Source organism: Lagopus muta, chromosome 8 (genome assembly GCF_023343835.1).
Source record: "Lagopus muta isolate bLagMut1 chromosome 8, bLagMut1 primary, whole genome shotgun sequence".
Taxonomy (NCBI): Eukaryota; Metazoa; Chordata; class Aves; order Galliformes; family Phasianidae; genus Lagopus; species Lagopus muta.
Genome location: NC_064440.1, coordinates 28749227 through 28768829, shown reverse-complemented (window position 1 = coordinate 28768829; position 19603 = coordinate 28749227). Strand labels below are relative to the sequence as shown.

The window sequence follows — 19603 nt, the reverse complement described above, 5'->3', positions numbered from 1 at the left end:
GATGCATCGTGAGAGATGTGGTGCTATGTTAGAAGCGATGAGATGGCCCCAAAATGGTGCCTCTTCCAGCCAGCCACGGTATTCCAGCTGGTGGCTTTGACAGCGGCTGTCAGATCTGATTACATGGCGCATTTTTTAACAGAGCTGTCAAGTCGGCTGAACCGTTTGGTCTTTGAGGAATCAGCATTTTGATCACGGAACTGTAGAATCACAGAGTGGCTTGGGTTGATATGTTGCCACTCACCAGCTCAGGCTGCCCAGCACCCCATCCAACCTGACACTGAACACCTACAGGGAAGGGGCATCCACAGCTTCTCTGGGCAGCCTGTGCCAGCACCTCACTATCCCTCGAGTAAAAAAATTCTTTCTAACATTTAACTTAAATCTACTTTCTTTCAGACCACTGCCCCTTGTCCTATCACTAACAGACAGTGCAAAAAGTCGGTCTGCTTCCTGCTTGTGAGCCCCTCCCAAGTACTAGAAGGTCTCCCCAGATCCTTCTCTTCTGCAAGCTAAACAAACCCAGCTCCCTCAACCTTTCTTCGTAGGTGAGGTGCTCCAGACCTCTGATCATCTTCATGGGCCTGCTCTGGACCCACTCCAACAGCTTCACATCCTTGCTGTACTGGGGGCCACAGGTTAGGACGCAGTACTCAGATGGGGCCTCACGAGGGCACAGAACAGGAGAACAATAGGACAATCACCTTGCCCTGCCCTTGCCCTGCTGGCCACCCCTCTTCTGATGGAGCCCAGGATACAGTTTAGTCAGGCATGATCTGCCTTTGGTGAAGCTGTGCTGGCTGTCTTGGATCGCCTCCTCATCTCACATGTGCCTTAACGTCTCTTCCTGGAAGATCTGATTCATAATCTTCCAGGCACAGATGTGAGGCTCACCGGCCTGTACACTGATGCTGATTTTATGTTTTTTAAGCTTTACTGATCAATTTGGAATGATGGCAGAGGAGTTTTTTGCCAACTTGTGTTGCAGGTTTTACTGGTGAGAAACTTCAGAGAGAAAAACATTTTACATTTAGAATGAAGAAGCATTAAAGAGATTAAATTTATCAGGGTCATCTCCTGCAAGTCAAGAGTGATTTTCATGTAAAATCAATGTATGTGAATTGTACAGACAGAAATTTGAGGTTAACTCACTCATCAGTCACGTGATGCTCAGGATAATAAATGTTTTATGCTGGAGCATTACTACTAATTTATTAGCCACGGAATAATATGTAAAACTATATGGCAGGAGGGAAGGAGAGGGGAGATAATAGGGGAGAGAAGGACTGCAGGGACTGTAGACATCATCCTCATATATTTCAGATCAAAGCTCCCACTGTCTATAACGGCATCGTATGAGGCCATCTAGATGGGAAAACTGATAGCATCCATTTTGTGGTGCGCTATAAAAATCACACCGAGATTCATTTATTCCATTGCATTTGGCACTAAGAGTGGTTAAGTGTTGGAACTGGCTGCCTAGGGATGTGGTGGAGTCACCATCCTGGAGGCGTTCAAGGAACGTGCAGATGTTGCACTGAGGGATATGGTTAGTGGGAAGTATTAGTGACAGGTGGATGGCTGGTCTGGATGCTCTTGAAGGTCTTTTCCAACCGTGGTGGTTCTATGATTCTCTGTCCCTGTACAGAGAACTCAGCCCTGGAGATCCTTAACTGGCTCTGTGTGGCCTTCTTGGTCTCACTCGATCTGCTGGCTGCTCGTCACTGCGTGTAGAAAAGGGCTGTTGCTCCAGCCCTGTACAAATTGGGGTTGTTGCAGGAGAACAAATATATGGGAATGGGAGATTTGGAGAATCACCGCTGGGAGAGATTTTAATATTTGGGGAAAGAGAAAAAGATGAGGATGCCTGACAGGAAATGTATCATCATAAAAGAACATGAAACTGCAATTTTGCTTCTTGTGCAAATGGCATCCAGCGGAACTTAATATGCCACCAAGAAATCCACTTTCACTTTATCGGCCAGACTAAATCATGTTATGCACAGGAGACTTCCTTTTGCTGTGTGCCAAACAGCAGTAATTCTGCTCAGACTTGTAGACAAGTGAAAAAATAAGCCACATAAAAATACCATATGTGCCAAGAATTTTCTGTGTATTTCTTCAGATGTTTGAGGAGCCCAATAATAAACTATGATTTTTCTTTGAAAAGCAAATTAAGTTTATGTGAGGGGGGAAAAGAATAGCTTCCTTAGTTTCAAGTACAAGAGGATTCTTCAGCTGCTGGGTTGCACATTAAGCAGCTCGGACAAAAGTGAGGTCAGGACACCAGCAGACTCAAATTGAATGGCATATGGGCAGGCTGGACTTGCCAATTTCTTGTTTTCATATAGAGAATATGTGGGGCACGGTGCAGGATAAGCGAGTCAGATCAGAATAGCAAAGTTTTAATATCTAGCTGATATTAAACGGATGTGGAAAATAGTAGGATCTGCAGAATGGAGCATGGCTACCTGCTTGGAGTTGGCTTTGCTTTTGGAGCAAGGAACCAGCACGACCCTTTAAGCATCATCCCATGTTCAGGCTTTTGTGGTGGGTGTGAACGCTGGCACTACGGAACTTGAGCTTGGTGGACTTCTTCTGATGGCGTGTGTGTTTTGTTGAGCAAAAGCCCTTTCCAACTGGGAGATTGGCTTTTATTTCTTCCAAAGATGTCAGCTTCTGCTAAAGCATGTGCTCTTTTTTCTTTTCCTTCTTCTTTTTTTTTTTTTTTTTTTCCCCTCCCAGTTTGAGAATGTATATGAAAACAGAGATGGCTTCACCTTTTTTTCCTGGACCTTTCTGCAAAAATGGAAATGGCTTTTAGTGAAAAGCAGAGCTACCCTGTCTGCTCTCTCTCCTCTAGAAGAGAGTGAAAATCAGAATGATTTTAGAGTTTGTCGCCGAATACACGTGGTTACTTTTTATGCCAGGACACTCTTTATTACAATCTTTTCTGTGATTTATCATCTTGAGGAAGTTCTCAAGGGACATTGGCCAAAGCAACCTTCTTGGAGAGGCAGTGTGTTCCCGCATTGCTGTGCAGGGCTTTGCTCAGGATGATGCTTCTCCCCAGCAGAGGGGAGTTTTTGTAAGGGGGAAATTGGGAATTATGGTCAGGATTACGCTGAAAAAGAATAATCCTTTATCTGGCACATACCTCATTATTGGTAAAAAGCTGATGGTGGAGCCTTTCCTCCCTCGTGATCAAGCTGTTCGGAAGAAGAAGGTAATGAAATCACCTGTAATGGAAGAAAATGTAACATTAATTATGTGAAAAGCAGGTGAATTTAGGCGATGTTTTCTGCGGGTAGCTGGGGAGACTCGTGTAACTTTCCATCTGCAGACATACTGCCATTCCTGTCCCTTGAATCATGTGCTTGGGGGGAGCCACCACGGAGCTGGAAAACAGCCAGTATCTCTCCCTCATTGCCACGGTAGCTGTCATGTTGTGTCATGGTGCTTGGCGTTGTTCAAATGACATCGCGGGAGGTAACGGCGCAATGCAAAGCGAAGCGTTATAAATCCGACATGGCATGTCCAAAACAATACTTGCTTTTAGTAGATCAGTTATTCTTTAAAAGGGAGTATTTAGGTTTGTGCTTAGATAATTCAGGAGCTCCCGTCTCTGGTAGGAGTGATGTCAACCTGAGTTACTCCTTCTGATGAGCAGTGATGATGGGGCAAGAAGGCATGAAAATGATGAAGAGCATTGGGCTCTGGGTGCACGTTCCAGAGCTGTCTCATGTGATCAAGGCAAGGATCCTGGGGCTGCTCACGGTAACCCTGTAAGAGAGGTGAGCAGGATCTGCTATAGACTCTCTGGCTTTGGTTCTTAATGGGCATAATTTTCAGCTATTGAAAACTTGCTAATTTCATTACATAAAAAGCTGCATATTTTTCAGAGTCGCTGTTGAGGTTAGAAGATAAAAAAGGTTAAATCAGCTCCTGGCTCCTAGTATTAATATCCTATTTATTATTGCGCAGCCATTACGGGTGTTTATTCAGAAATATTGAATAAGCAGAAAGTCATCTGCATAGGACACGGCTAAAATGTCAAGCTGCAAATTAGCTTGTTTACTCAATAAGCAGTGAAGTTTTTCTAAGCGTTCTTTTATGAGCTGCCATACCCCAGGTTGCAGGTGAACCCGAGTGTGAAGCTGAGCTTTGAGCAGGGGGATCTTGCTTTGTAACTCGGACAGGGCTAAAAAGTGGGCTGAAGAGATATAGCCTCAGTACTTCTTATTTTGTAAAGTGTTCCTAAAAATTTCATTCACAGTAGTGAACAAAAAGCAAATAAATAAGTAGATAAAAGCCTGTTTCCTGACTGCTAAACATGTTTGTTCAACTTCGCTACTTGCTCTGCTATGCACTCAGCGTCAGAGCCACTCTGTGGCATTTTACAATGCTATGGAGCGTTGGTGAGCTTGCTTCTTTTTGCATGATTTCCAGGCATTGGAGGATACCCTGGTGCGTTAAGGCAAGCAAGGTGCAGCACTGCCATTCTAGATGCTGTTTAGCTTTACACTCTCATGCACAGCAAAAAAAAAACTCCAACAAAAACAGGCTGTTGTAAGATACCTAAACCCCATCTGCTGTTTCCTGCAGTGTAGAAGCGCATACTTCAAGGTAGCACAACATAAAGGGGCAGCATGATTTTAAAGATGCATTTCCCCATATGCCTTCAGTGTCATTGGGTCAATCCACCGGTAGCTTCCTTCTGCAGCTTTAATGAGATTCAAGAGGACCAGGCCAGCAGGACCAGCGTCATCTCTGTGCCTTTTCCCATAGCCACACTCATGAGCATCCTGCATCTGAGAGCTCTCCATCATGAGATGTAGGAGCGTGGGTGTTAATAAAAATGAAGTGATTAAAAATAAAGCCTCTGGCCGAGCTGCACTCAAGATATTTGCCAGACGGATGGTGCAGGAGACTCGCAGTGAGTCGCTGGCTGCTTTGAGAAGAGCAGATCCAGGCTAAAAAGAAAATAATTGAATTTTCTTCGTGGAATATTTCAGCAAATACTTCCACGTCTTCTCCACTTACTAAATACGGTAATATTTAGACAATTGGAGCACATGAAATGTCAGGTTGTAGGAGCTTAAAGTCTTCTGATTTAATCATTGTAATAATTTATTTTAATAATTTCAATTTAATAGTTTTCCGCTCGCACGACAAATCTGACCGCCTTCAGGACAGCCCGGTTTGGACTGCCTTTGATGGTGGTTATCGTGCCAGCTTACATCTTGCACTGCTCAGTGCTCCCTGGCCTGGCTGTTGCCTGCTGCCCATCTCCATCCTGTTTCCAAGCCCAGGCATGTCCCATCCCCTGCCGTTCCCCAAAGGACAGCCAGCTTGTCCTGCCTAACACAAACCCTGGAGCATGCCAGCAAACTGCTGCCTATGGCTTGATTTCCTTTGCCGTGCAACTTCTAATCAGGAAGAGGTTAGTTTTGCACCTTGGTGTTCTCTCCGATATTGTTCAGGCTCTGGTTACCTCTCCCTGCCACCCTCCTTCCTCTGCCTCTCATGTAAAAATGGCCTTTTAAGATAAGTCAGCTTCTGATCTCTGTATTTTTGCCTGTTGCCTTGTACATCTCTTTTTAAAAGCTCTACTAGTGCCACTTTATGCGAAATTCATGTCATTATTATTTTTTTTCCTTAGGTTTGAAAGGATTTTGCTTTTAAAGGGAAAATAGCACACCTCTGCATTCTTCTCCATCGTACTGGGAGAAGTGGGGATTTTGGAACACTGCCTGAGGAACAGTTTGGCATTCAGCAGTGATGGATGTTGAGAAGAGACAGCTGATGTCCCTTGACACCTTTGTTCTGCTTAGGGGTGAATAATGCCCACCTAGGATGGCTTCTCAGAGGCAAGCTTTCAGTAAGTGAATTGTGTCAGCTTTTAAAGAGTTAATGGAAACTCTTTTCAAAAAATATTTTCTTATGTCTGGTTTTGTTTTCTTGTCACAAGTATGAACCAAGCTCAGCGTGACTTGGCCAGCCAGCCAGGTCAGGTGAGACTGGGTCCTCTTCCCCCCAAGGACCACCAGCAGACCTATCTCCCTTGCAGGCTTGATGCCCAAGCAGCACATCCTATATGTCCTTCAGCCTCCAGCTGAAGGACCTGCCTTCAGCTCCCACCCCGGCACGACGATCCTCTGCAGTGACCCCTCATGTCTTGCAGGGCCCCACGGCACCGGTGGCAGAGAGCAGCCTGTGGCCTTGCTCCTCACCCAGGCGGGTCTGTCACCTTGGCCAGGCCAATCCCTATCGGCACATCAGGGCTGTGGCAGGGCTCCAAGCAGTGGATGCAGCCATCGCTGCCACTAATGAGTTTGTTGCTGTGTCTCTAATGAGTGAGTGCTGTGGGTACATTTTCTCCCGTGCTGGTTTCCCAGGCCCCTTCTTGAGAAAGCAAACCCGATGCAGATGAAAGTAATATTGCAGTACGCTAGATAAAATTGCTTCCTTTGTTAATTTTTCTTTTCCTTTTAATTTCCTTTTAATCAGCACAGAGTCTCTGGAGGCATCAAAATCAATACTTTTTGCATACACTCTGCTGCTGCTTTTGAAACTATTTGCCCTTATTAAGTAATGTTTCCCTACCAGACATGGCTGTTCCTGGCTGACCAGCATCCCTACTGCCAGGAAGATCTCTAGGAGGAGAGAGTCTAATGCAGCCACATACTGGCTGACTCACACAAACCGAAGACACCACTGATTGTGCTTCTCTCAACACATTTTCCATAGACTTCTGAAAGGTTCTTTGTGGAAAAAGCAGCAGCCTGCTTGGCATGCATTCTCTGGCACCTCTAAGCAGAGGGAGGAGGTGCATGCATGCCACTCTGTGCCATCCACCATGCCAGCCTGCCCTGCATGCTGTACCTTGCTGGGATCCTGGCTGTGGTGGGTGATAGCTCGGAAGCTCCGATTTATAGTCCGTATGAAAGCCACAGAGGAAGGAGGAAAACCATTTAAAACATCCCATTAGAATGTCACTCCACAACTGAAAGAACCCATTACAACTTTTATGGAGCTCTGTACATTTGTTTTCCTGTTCTGCACGATGTGTTTGGCTCAGATGTGCCACCTTCCCACTCGTAACCAACCTTGGCAGCCTGGCAGGAGTCCCTCTGCATCCACCCCAGGGCTCTGAGCACCTTTTCCTTGCACTTCTGCTCGTGCTGGAGGACACCTGCTCCAAGGTGCAGCCCCGTGCCTGCTGTTGCAGCTTGTCTCTGTGCTGTGGAGCTTGCCAAACCTGCTGGCCTTGCCAGAGTCGAGCCCAGGCTGTTGGCAGCACCTCCTGCCTCACGTGCTTGCCCTCACTGCTAATCTGTCCTTGATTGCAGACCCGGCATTCATTGTTGTCAATTAGCTGTGCCTACAGAGATGCCGTGTAATGGCCTTAATGCTCAGGATCTGGCCCGTGGTCCCCTCTCTGCAGGCTGCCGAAGGATGCCTTTGGCTGTGTGCCTGGCCACTGGAAGCCGGGCATGGAGCAGCAGTACATGGCTGCTCACTGCAGGGCAGGGTGGAGGTGAGGACAGCAAGGGGAGCGGCGGCCTGAGGCTGGGATGGTTCTTCCCATGGCTTCAGGAGTTGTGGAGCAGACTGGGACACCCTCAGGACAGCCTTACTGTCATCGTCTCCTCCCCTCCTAGCCTTGGGTGTAGTGCAAAAGACTTCAGTGTAAATTTTTCAGAGGACATCAGTGCAAAATGCTGAGGCAGCGGCAGTGCACTGGGGCCACCATCATGGTCACAGCACGCAGCAGTTCCCATTGCCTTTACATCAACAGCTCAGTTATTACTGCACTTTAAAGATCCCTAAAACTGAGCACTCCTTTAAAAAAAAAAATAAAAAAATACTTTTAAAAAAGAGAGAATTAACCAAATCTCAATCTCTGAAACAGGGGCCAGCAGTACCTGCAGGACTGCAGGACCTGGAGTACAGGACACCCTGAGCTCTGCATCTCTACTCAGCAATGCCGTGACTGTTGCTAAGCGACAGGTGATGCTTGCTCTAGCCAAAATTTGGTTCTTAAATGTACGTTTGCAAAAAGCAATCTTTTGTGTGCATGAAATTAATTTGCAGTTATGTGCTGTTATATTAGGTAAAAGTAATAGAGTTTTGAAGTGCTTCGGTGTGGCATTAAACTGGGACACAGCATGTCATGAAGACACTGTGCAGCCAAAACTTGAAGTCCTCCCCTTTAATTGATTGGAATTTAAAGCCAGGATACCTTCCTCACCAAAATAAATTAACAGTAAATCAGGCTGCGGAATAAATGAGTGAATTAAGTCGGTCTGGTTGAAAAGTTCAAAGAGAAGCAAGTCCCTGGGCTGATGAGTTGTGGCTTCATGCAGCTCCCAGGGGTTGCTCGGGGAGCTGTGGGGCAGGGGAAGGTGCTCCGCTGTGCTGCTGTCGGGTGGTTGCCACATCTTTTCTAATTAAAATAAAATCATGTTAGGATTCCTGAAATGAATACTTGGTATAATAGATTCTGAAAGTGATGAAAATGTTTTCATTAAATAGTGAGAGAGGGAGAGAGACCCTGTGAGGCACAGCGTTTTATCTCGAGTCTCTAATAACATTAATAAACTCTTTAATCTTTGTCACGTTTATGACTTAATGGCAACCCTTGCAGATTTGACAGACAAGTGAGCGCTGCCAGGCTCCTCTAACCTCCACGTAGCCATATTCTTTGAGGCAACGTGTGATGGAGGACCAGGAGGTGTCATCGCCATCTTACCTCCACCTCAGCTCCCTTTACCCCAGCACTGACCATGGTCTGTGCTCCGTTGGCTGTTGTTCAGCTGGACACTGATGGCAAAACGAACCATCACCATTAATCCCTCCTTTATTTGCATGGTTTTGATGCCATCAAAACAGATGACACTGATGTAGCATAAGGAGAATTTTTAAACGGGAGCATTATGTTTTAAAACCCTAATGAAAGCAAAATAAACGCTGGAGTTTGAATTCAGAGAATGGGAGGAAAAAAAGCCTATTCTGTGCTGGTGAAGTAATGAAGGTACCGGCTGGTAACAATGTTTAATAGCACATTAATGCTGAATTACTTTGGAATTTCTGCAGAAGTTGAGATGACATCCACATAAACACCAAATGAATTCCAAATGATCAGTATTATCATAAAAAGCACCAAATGAATTAATAATGATGGAACACTTAAACTAAAATGTTCTCTTTCCTCATCTCCTGTCTCTTTTATGCGCTGCTCTAGTCACTTTTGTCCAACCACATGACCCTTCCTTTCCTTTGTCTTTTGATTGTTAAAGAATGTACTTTTGCATGACTGTGTCGTTCCACGCAGGGAGCAAGGCATGGACCGGTCCTCGTGACAGTGCTGCACTGGCACTGCAATGTGAAGGGCTGGTGGGAAGACATCTGGACTTATTGCTGGGAGAATGATGGCAGCTCATCATGACCGTGACAATAACGATTGCTACTGGATGGCCCCACGTGTGCGCAGGCCTTGGGGCACTTTGGACAGAGCTTAGTTAAGTAAGAGTCTCAGCAAATCCCCTACTGATGCAACTGCTGGATTGCTGAGAACTTCCAGAGCAGAACATTGGGCTGCCAGGAGGATGACAGTGCAGGGCTGTTTGTTGGGAAGGCATGGCTCCAGGCATGGCTCCAGGAAACAGAGCAGCCACTTGAGTACAGAGCAGCACCTACTGCAAGGGAACTCCTGTGCAATATCCACCACTGTGCTGTTGCTGCTGGGCCTTGGCCATCATGTGTGCGTGGCTTCTGTGACAGCAGTAGCATCGTGGAATTACATTACCAATTAATTTGCAAATGATGGTGGAGATGTGCTCAACAGTCCAAAAGACACACACACACACACACAAAAGAAAAAAAAAAAAAGAAGGAGAGATGGGTTTCATCTTCCCGTGTGCCTTGTAGCTGGTCCTTCTAGCCCATTCTGCATCTGTCAGAATCAGTGCCCTGGGAGCAGTCATCATTTTTATTAACCATTAAACAAGAAGCTCCTTTTTATTTGAAAATGTAAACCATGCAGAGTGCTATCAATGGCCTCTATCCCAGCTCACATTAATCTACACTGCTGGGAGCTCCCCAAAAACTGACCACAAAGCAGGGCTGGATGCGCCCTGAGGACCTACACCTCACCTATGGGTGCCAGATGTGAAGTCATCCCTGGGTGCACCTTAAGGGGCCCTGAGCAAGCCCGAGGGTGGAAGGCTGCTGTGGGGCTGGAACACAGAACAGACTATAGGGCAGACTCCCTGTGTGCTATTTTTTAAGATTTATTTTTATTGTGCTGCCTTAGCTGCTTCTGTGTGAGACTGCGGAATATTTTACTGCTTTGTGGCTCTCATTCAAAAAAAAAAAAAAAAAAAAAGAAAGAAAAAAAGGGGAAAAGTTAACAGAAAAAGCGTGTTTTGTTTTTTTTTGTTTTTAATAGAAAAACTCTGGTCTTTGGTTTCAGCATCCCTGCTGGGATGAAACTATTAATCAAACAGCAACTGAAATAAATTAAGCCCACCTAATACAAACAGCCCTCTGTCAGATGGAGAACAGTGCCACGGCACAGGTCTCTGTCCACCTGCAGTGCTGCTCAGCCCTGTCTAACACCTCACCAGTGGCCATCTGCACGCGGGGTGAAGACCAGAGATTTTGGCTTCCATGTCAAACAGAAGGATCTAATGGGCTCAGACAGCCAAATTTGGGTTCATCCAGACCGTATCTCTCAATAAAACATTATCAATGATAAAATGGCTCTGATGGCCTAGTTGTGATGAGGCAGAGGATTTCCATGTACCACCAAGACCCACTGAAGTTACTGGAGGAAAAGCTCAACCCAACCCAACCCAATTCATGGTTAATCTCAGCCCCACCTTGCCTCCACACCGATAGGTAACGATGCCTGCAGATACCTTGCAACCAGCCACAAAGCCATGGGTAAAAGCAAGGTGCGTGGCCTTTATGTGCAGTAACGAGCCTGCCCCTAATTGCAGTGTAACTTCCACTCGCACATGGAGCTCAGAGCATGGCGAGGCGTGCATAATCAGGGTGAGAGCACGGCTGCAGAGCGAGATGCGTCTGATGTCAGATGAGAGGAGCGAGAGCCTTTAATCATTTTGTTTTCAAAGACGCTTGAGAGAACTCTTTGAAGAGGAGGCTTTCTCAAGAGCAACTTCTGCAAAACAGGAGGCAGCACTACGCAGTGCATACCACTGCTGGCCCCACGCTTCACCTGTGTGGGGCACATAGACATGCACCTATAGGTATGTATAGATGTGTATGTGGCCCTGGCATGCTGCTGCTGGGCCTGGCACTGGGAAGCTAGTCCAGAATTCACCCCATCTCGTTCTGCCTAATGTCTGCTGCAGCAAGGAAGTGCGGCCCCAATTATTATCTATTCTGTGTTATCTAATATTCAGCATCTCATGTTTAATTTTCATATTAATATTTGAGGCAACCACAGTTCTCCCTGGTACAGAAGGCAAGCTAAAGGGGATGACGGCTACAACAGGATGCCAGCCTCCCTCTATTACTTCAATTATGTTATGCAGTGTTTCAGTAATGTTGGATGAAGAAGTGTGAACACTCGGAAGTAAAGCATCATGGTGGAGAGGAGGCTGGGGAGGGAGTTGGAGCTGGAACTAGATAAGCTTTAAGGTTCCTTCCTGCCCAAGTCATTCTAAGATTCTGTGATACCTGCAAATGTGGCTGGGGTGTTTACAGGAGATGGCACAGTGCTTGGAGAAGCAGCCTAAGGGGAGAGCATTTGGGCTTTGCCTCTTGTCTAATTCTTAACCACCATACCTATGACATTAATATTTCTCTTGCTCCCAGCATCTTTCAGCTTCAGTAGCAGCCTCAAGCAGCCAGTATCACTTCCAGCTTTGACCCATGGATCTCCAAGCAATCAAACTGATTTTTTTCCTCCACAAACTGCAGTGTCCTTTTTCCTGGTGACGTACCAAATCCTGCCCCCAGCCCCAAACCCTGCTACTGTGGCTGCCTCGGTTCTCAGTACAGCAGCATGGGAAAGCATGCTCAGAATGCTCTTGTCCCTTCAGGAAAGGAAGAAAGCAACTCAAAGCCCAGTTCTCCAAATTCACGCCCAGCTTTGATTCAAATTCTTGATGCATTTGATGCAGAAATCTCCACTGCTTTCCATAAACCCCCAAGACAGTTATTGTTGGCCTGCACGCCCACACCGGCATGCTGAGGTTCAGTTTCAGAGGCACAAACAAGGAGGTCTCTGTTGCTGGAGAGGGCCGTCCCCTGGGCTTTGCCAACATCACTGTTCTTCCTGTCTTCAGGTCTGCAGCGAGTACTCAAAACCAGCCCTGTTTTCGGAGGTGCTGCTGCTGGGGATGCAGCCACTAACAGCTCTCCAGATGGGGCTGCTTGGGAATTCCTTGTGGCACTACACAGAAAAGGCAGGGCCAGTGACTTTGCTGCCTGCCCTGGCACCGCATTCCCACTCCCATCAATCAGCACAGACCAGGTGCCGGGAAGCAGCTCTTGCCAATCGCCTTTTATTACCTTTAAAAATTCAAGAAACCCGGAACAATACAAAAACTGAGAGCGTGTGAACATCATGCAATGGATTCACTTTAAAGCAGATTGGGGATGGGGGAACCAAAAGCCATGTTAGAGTAGAAATAGTGCTTCTCCCATGTCTGGGTGCCAGATGGGGTGGGCTGTCACCAGCGGGGCTGGTGGCAACGGTTATGAGTGATCCAGCTAATGCTGAAGGCAGGAGATGGAAACTCACTCAGGAACCACCATCCTGAGTAACCCCAGGCCCAACAGAGACCCAAATGCAATTTCTCATGAGTGATGATAGCAAAAAATAGGGACCTCTTACTTTTGGCATGGACAGCTTTTGTTCAGGCAAAGCCTCTTTGGGAGGAGAGGCACGAACTACAAGATGTTTTTTAGTTCAATTATGCCATTAATCCAGCAGTCCATCAGCAGAGTGAAGTGACGACTCGGTGCCCTTCAGTGTCACTCTGCCTTCAACATTCAGAGCACAACCTAGAACAATATTTGCTTCTCAGAAGAGTTTTGGAGAGTTCGGACTATCATGGAAATAACTGCATCTTGTCCACAATGTGGATGTGACAAAACTCATGCCCTTGTTTTCCCAAGGTATAGGCAACATTTGAGTTCATTACATTTAATAGAGTAGGGTCACCCATAAAGTTATTCATAAGGTGTTTTCTGAGTGGTTTTCACATTCTCTTTGAAAAAATAAATTATATCAGCTTGTTCATGAGGTACAAACTGTGCTGGCATTCAGTTGTTATTATGTTATTAACTTATTTAACCTGATAATTTTCAATCAACAGTAGGAAGCAATTTTCACTCACTCCAGTGACCAGTTGGAGATGCTGCAATGCATGCTATCAGGGTTCACCTTGGCAGACCCCTACTCCCTCCCAGTTGGAGACAATTACCCCTGTCACTCCCATAAGCAGTCACCAAGAATTTCCATTTCCCCTTCAGCTGGGACTTAATTTAGAAGGCGAGGACTTTCTAAGCTATGGGAGAGTAAAGATAGATGGTATGGGAGAAGGCAGCTGATGAAATGTAGTTGAGTCCGGATCTGAAATATTTTATCCCTCCTCAATGTAGGTTAAATTATTCTTCACCTTTCCCACATCCATAATTGTCGCTGATCTTGGACCAACTCAAAACCCTACTACTGAGTTCAGTAGACTCAAAATTGCCACTAGAACTGGAAAAAGAAAAAAAAAAAAAGAGATTTGTTAGTGTCCACATACAACATCCCAAGACTATACACAGCTATGAGATACAGCAAATTTAAGAAAGCCAATTCTTTTTTTCTCATCACTGAGTATTTATTATATATAACAAATACATGAAAAAGAAAAAACTATATTGTGTGATATAAATAGTTTATTTACATTACAGAAAAACATCAAGACAATGTATACTATTTCAAATATATCCATACATAATCAAATATAGCTGTAGTACATGTTCTCATTGGTGTAGATTACCACAAATGCAAGGCAACATGTGTAGATCTTGTCTTAATCTTTTGTCTATAATACTGTATTTTGTAGTCCAAGCTCTCTGCAGTTAGTTTTGCCATTGTGGAAACATGCGCTCTTTAAATTAACCTTGTCGATGCTCTCGTCGTGTTGTCTGAACTGTAGTGCCCCGTGTTCTGCTTCTGTCTGTGGATTCTGTTGCTCCTGGGACATTTCCTGGAAAAGAGAGTGGTGAGAGCACGCAGTTTGGAACAAGTCTCCCTGCTGGGGACACGCTGTGACAGCAGCGCATGCGAGCGCTAAAGTGGAACTTCTGTCTCACTCTGTATTGCCAGGGGAAAAGACAGCAAACCTTCGACAAAAATACAGCAGGGAAACTTCAGGAGAGCTGCTTCTTGCTACAGCACCGTGGTGCTCAGCAGTGGTTGAGCTATTTTTATAAATAACAGGACCAAGCTCTACGGTGCTCCTTAGCAAGGGCGTGCTTCAACCTCGCACCTGAAGTAGCAGCATCAGCTGCAGGGCTTGCTTGGGCATGGTTCTAACTGAGCAGCAAAATGCAGTGAAATTAGATTTTAGTGACCCCTCCCCATCAGAAGGGCTAGGGCTTCTCTTCAACGTCGAATGCGAATGATGCTATAGTTCTGTGACTCCATCCAAAGGGCTAGATGAGCACGAGGGCTCATGGAGCATTTCACATTGTTGAAACACAATTATATAAGCGTCTAACATAATATGGGTCAGACTGTCCCGACTTGTCTCATTTCTAAGCCAACAAGACTACCCCCTCATGAGAAGCTGTATGGCTGTATGCTGTATTTTGCCTTTTTCCTTTCTTGGAAGCCAGCTGCTATCATTACTAGGGGAAAAATGAGCTTGCCTTCCCAGTGCTCTTGGAGGTTATGGCAGAGCTCTCATTAGGAGCTAATGCAGACTTGAGCTGGTTTCTGATTTCCCAATGAACTTTTTACTTGCTGCCTGCTCCCAAAAATCTGACTGAACTTTTCAGCATAAGGCACTTGTGATGGAGCCACTGCTAGCAAACATGGGGCAGTTCCATTCTGCAGCACCCAGCTCCGGTGGCACAGCAGGACCCTGTGGGGCACAGCAGGCTGCCAGTAGCTCCTCCACATCACCTGTGACTGGGGAAAAGCCTTTGGTGGTACTGATTCCATCAGAAACGCAGTGGCTGGGGAAGGTCAGCAGCCCTGGGGCACGTGGCTGTGTGTGCTGGGAGGTGAGAGGATGTTGGAAGTGGGAAGAAAAACACCCAGGAGGTGCTTCTCCAAAATCCGACAGTACCCATATGGTAGTGCAAGGTTGAGACAAATCAATTCACATATATAGGTCATGAAAAACCACCACTTCACCAAAAATACCCATTTTAACTGCAAAATACACTATGATACCAATCAATGGAAGCAAAGGTGTGCTCTGAAAAGACACCGGGGCCAAGTACTGATACCACAACTACTTAAACGTGGTGCTATCAGACTTACAGGTGTGTTGTGGGATGCTGGTATTTAACCAGTCTTTTAGATGCTATCATCTGCTGAAAACTAAGTGATAGCTTTACCTTGGCCCTTAGCTCACTAACCAAATTTCTCTGTGGTGTGTGGTGGCGGGGATACACTCGATTACGAACACATTGGGGTGCTGAGGCAGTGGAGCACAGCCTACCTGCCTCCCTCCCCGGAAGCCTGCTCACAAGCATGACTCACTCATAATGAGATTCATAGCAGGTAAAAGATGCATTACACATTCATTTTTAATTAAGTTATTTCTTCCCATAAATAAGCTGTTGTGACTAAACATTACTAAAGCACTAAAAAATGCAAAGCCATAAAGAAAACTGCTGAGAATCATTATGACACTCAGCCATACCTATGTTATTTTCTATCATCTTTCACTTCTACCTCTGGCTGTCTTTTGCTGTACTTCTACACTTGGAAGTCTCCTCATGTGAGGACGATGGTTCTCCCTGCTTTCTCCCAGGAACCTGTGAAGGTGGCTTCGGTGTTTTTCAGGACAGGGAGTTCAAACCAGCACAGCCAGGTTCTCCAAAGCAGATGACTTCAAAAACTCAATTACTTATGCACTTGCTGCCACAACATTCTCCTGTCACACGGATTTCTCTTAAGCCACTTATGGTTATGCTTTTGCAAATGTATCTCAAATCATTATGCCGGGATGGAGGATACTCTGCAGTAATTACACGCATTACAGAGAAAAGCCAAAAGATCATAAATTAACTTGGTTACAAAGTCTGTGGGAGAAGGTAACATCTATGAAGGAAAACAGGGTGATGGGCAATTTGCATCGCAGTGCCGGGTCGCTCAGAGTGCACTGTCTTCATCCTTCAGTATGAAGTAATTTGCTCTACTGGATGAAGGTGACGAAACCAGAGTCACTCAAAAAAAATGACACAGAGCATTTTCTCCATTATCAGTCAGTACACCACCTTCTTTTTCTTCCTGCACACTGCCTTTCTGGTTGTTCAAATGACTTCTGTGGATGCCACCACAATATTATCTATTGCCCCTTCTGGCATCTAGCACTGAGGCAATGGCCAAAAACCAGCTAGGTTTTATCAGACGGTTTTGTTTTATGCCTTGAGGCCACAGAAGGATTTATGAACCCTTTTTTTTTTTGTCTCTTCCTGGAGGAAATGTGATGTTTGTCTTCCAGTCAGGTAATGCAACACAAGGAGTGAAATACATTAGAAATGTTATTTTGTACAGAGTTATGACACCTGGCTTTTATTTTCTTGTCTTTTTAAGAGAAATTTATTTCTGAAAGAGTCCTGTACCAGGGTTGCCAGCTGAGTGAATTTAACCTTGTAATTCCAGAGAGAAGCCTGAAGATGCCTGAAGTTCAGAACACCCTGAGACAATAAAGTGGTTCAGTGGGGAAGAGCAGCATGTATAGAGAGATTGAATTTATCCCTCCCCTCTGAACCACCTTGGGGCTGTCATTCACATTCAAACAAACTCTTCTTCCTCATTAAAAAATGAACAGATTCACACACGGCTCAGCGTGCCACCGTCTAGAGAAGACTGTAAGCACAAGCAATACCTGGTGAACACGCATACAAGCCTAATGAAATCATTTAATCACTGGGATTGCAAACAGGCTTAAAAGTTTGTTTGTGTCGCCTGATTAGGACTAAGGGAATGGGCCCTTGAGGAAACCAGATGGGGATATGATTAGTTTTATTAAGTGTTGATCCAGCTGCTGTATTTATATTCCCCTTATTTATGTGAACAATAGTTGTCCAAGCATTTGAATACAAAACAGGAAATTTCATTTTATGCAGGCACCGTCACTAGCTAAGTTTGATTAAGATGGAAGTAAAAACTACAGTAACAGTAACAGGAGCACTGGCTGGTGGGACCTGACGAGATCACCTGTTTGCTGGTGAATTAAATAGCATTTGTTATCACAAGTGTCACAGCAGAGGTCTGTATAATCAGAGTTATAAAGCAGGAAAATAAAAAGTTCTTTCTTGTTCTACAAATATCTGAGATACTGACCTTGTAATACAGAGGACTACAACACAGATGATAGCAATCTGGATAGTTCCAATCACAGCTGCTATTAAGACATACTGAAATCGTACCGGACCTGGAACCACATATAAAACGCTGTAGTCCTTTTTTTCACAGTGTTGTCCAGTATAGCCGGCATCACATCTGAAACAAAAAATACTTTCCCCAGTTAATTTTAAAGCACTTTGAAACAAAGTATATCTGAAAAAACAAACAAACAAACAAAAAAAACCCATATCAGTGGCTTGAGCATAAGCTTATACTTTTTTTTTTTTAAGGATGGGGTCCCAGCAAGAGCACTGATGCCTCCCTTGACCTCTCTAAGGGAAAGCTTCCAAACCTCAGCATCACTGAGGTCTGTGCAAGCCAACAGCAGAAGCAGTGCCGGGTGATGCCCAGAGGACCAGGACTCATCCAGCATTTGCACATCAGGATGAGAATCCATTTTGTACTTGCACATGGTATTTTAGACTTCTCTCTTTCTTTGGGGAGATGAGGGAGGGCTGAAAGCCCTAGTCATGGCTCCTTATGCAGATTACCCTTAAGGAGGTGATAAGCAATCATTCGAGTTCCATATGAAATGTGATTAGATGTTCCTGCAAGCGGATACAGCATTTACATTTTGTCTGGATGCTATAAAAAGCCCTCTGTTGGTGCTGCAACCATCCGCCCCGGGCCGCCCGACACTTCCCTCTGACTCTGGGGAACAGGCAGCGCCCTTCCCATTATCTCTCACCCTGTTCCCACTCAAATCCCCAGCAATCTGCTCCTCTGGACTGCGGGGGCTACCTAGCAGCCGCCTGTGCACTTTGTGAAGCGCTTTTACAAAATTAGTTACATACAACTGAAGGTTACTGAGTGTTTTCACCAGCAACTGTGCATGACTCAATACCATTTTGCCACAGATACCACAGACGTTGTTAAATAATTAAAGTCTAATGGGTTTTGTGGCACAAAGGGCCTGGTTACCTCCACTTCCCATACAGAATACACTGACTCTAGAGAAGCTAAGTCAAGATTTGTATGCAAGCAGCCTTCCCTCCTTGGTAGGCAAAGGGTTACCTGCAGGATGGCTCCAGCATGTTGGTGGAGTGCTCGCACTTGCCGTGCATGCAGAAGCCGTTGTAGTGCTCTGGACAGGGGATGTAGATCCCTCGAGCGCTCTCTTCCAGTTTGTTGGCATTCTCTGTGGACACAGGTGGAGGCAGCGTTAACCTGGCTGCATGGGAAAGGGGAAGAATTCAACACAGAAAGGACAGAGTTCAGAGCTTCAGAAAGAATGTCTTCCTTTCGCCGCTGTCCAAGGAGAGTTTCAAAAATTTCTGACAACTTGCACTAATAAAGGAGGCTGTGCTGCCCTTGTGTTAAGACAGACAGGAACAAGCTCCCAGAAAACATGAATGACAGGGCAGCCTTCACATCCCTTTAGAGCACTGCCGGCTCTTTCATCTCTAGGACTTTTAGGACATTTCAGGATCAAGCACTAAACCCTCTTCTTTGGGAGAGATGAAGAGATTAGAGATGAAGAGAAAGGAGGAAGCGAGCCTTATCTCACAGCCCTAGTTGTTTTCTCTGAACTTGAAGAAGAAACCTACAGCAAACACAAAAGCATGGCCTATAGAGTCATAAACAGAATCAACAGCACTTAATTTCTAGAGGAAATGCAATTCGTATCCTTGCACTGGCTTACAGGAGAACAGGCCATACAGCCAGGTTTCCACGAGGTTGATATCACCAAATGCAACACATGCCAGCCACCAATGGACCTGCCTGGTGCACACAGGAGATCCCAATGTGCTTGGGATCCATTGTGAAGATCCCTCCTCTCTCAAATCAGCCAGCAGCACTATTAAAACAGTAAGGCGCCATTTGATTTCTTAAGGCACACATCAGTGGTGAGAGAAATTGTCATTTTCAGGGCAGACTAATGTGCTAGGAACTGATGGGAATGCAGATGCTTCCATCGCATGTAGGCTGAAGAAGAGAGGAATGATTTTTCCTTCTCCAGCAACCGAATAGGTAGGAACAATT

At 45.4% G+C, this 19603-nt stretch overlaps 1 protein-coding gene across 2 annotated transcripts in view; it reads right to left on the bottom strand.

Moving 5' to 3' along the window:
* Window positions 1-12517: 12517 nt before the first annotated feature.
* The window catches only part of TMEFF2 (transmembrane protein with EGF like and two follistatin like domains 2), a 108564-nt gene continuing 101478 nt past the window's right edge, over window positions 12518-19603 (bottom strand). Inside the window, exons 8-11 of one of the 2 annotated variants that reach the window (XM_048952900.1) lie at window positions 18635-18791; window positions 17558-17716; window positions 14154-14240; window positions 12518-13744 (exon numbers count right to left, since the gene is read on the bottom strand). In XM_048952900.1, the coding sequence (XP_048808857.1) occupies window positions 13648-13744; window positions 14154-14240; window positions 17558-17716; window positions 18635-18791 (500 nt within the window). In that variant the 3' untranslated portion in view covers window positions 12518-13647. The remainder of the gene's footprint in view (window positions 13745-14153; window positions 14241-17557; window positions 17717-18634; window positions 18792-19603) is intronic. The other variant, XM_048952901.1, reaches the window with a different exon arrangement.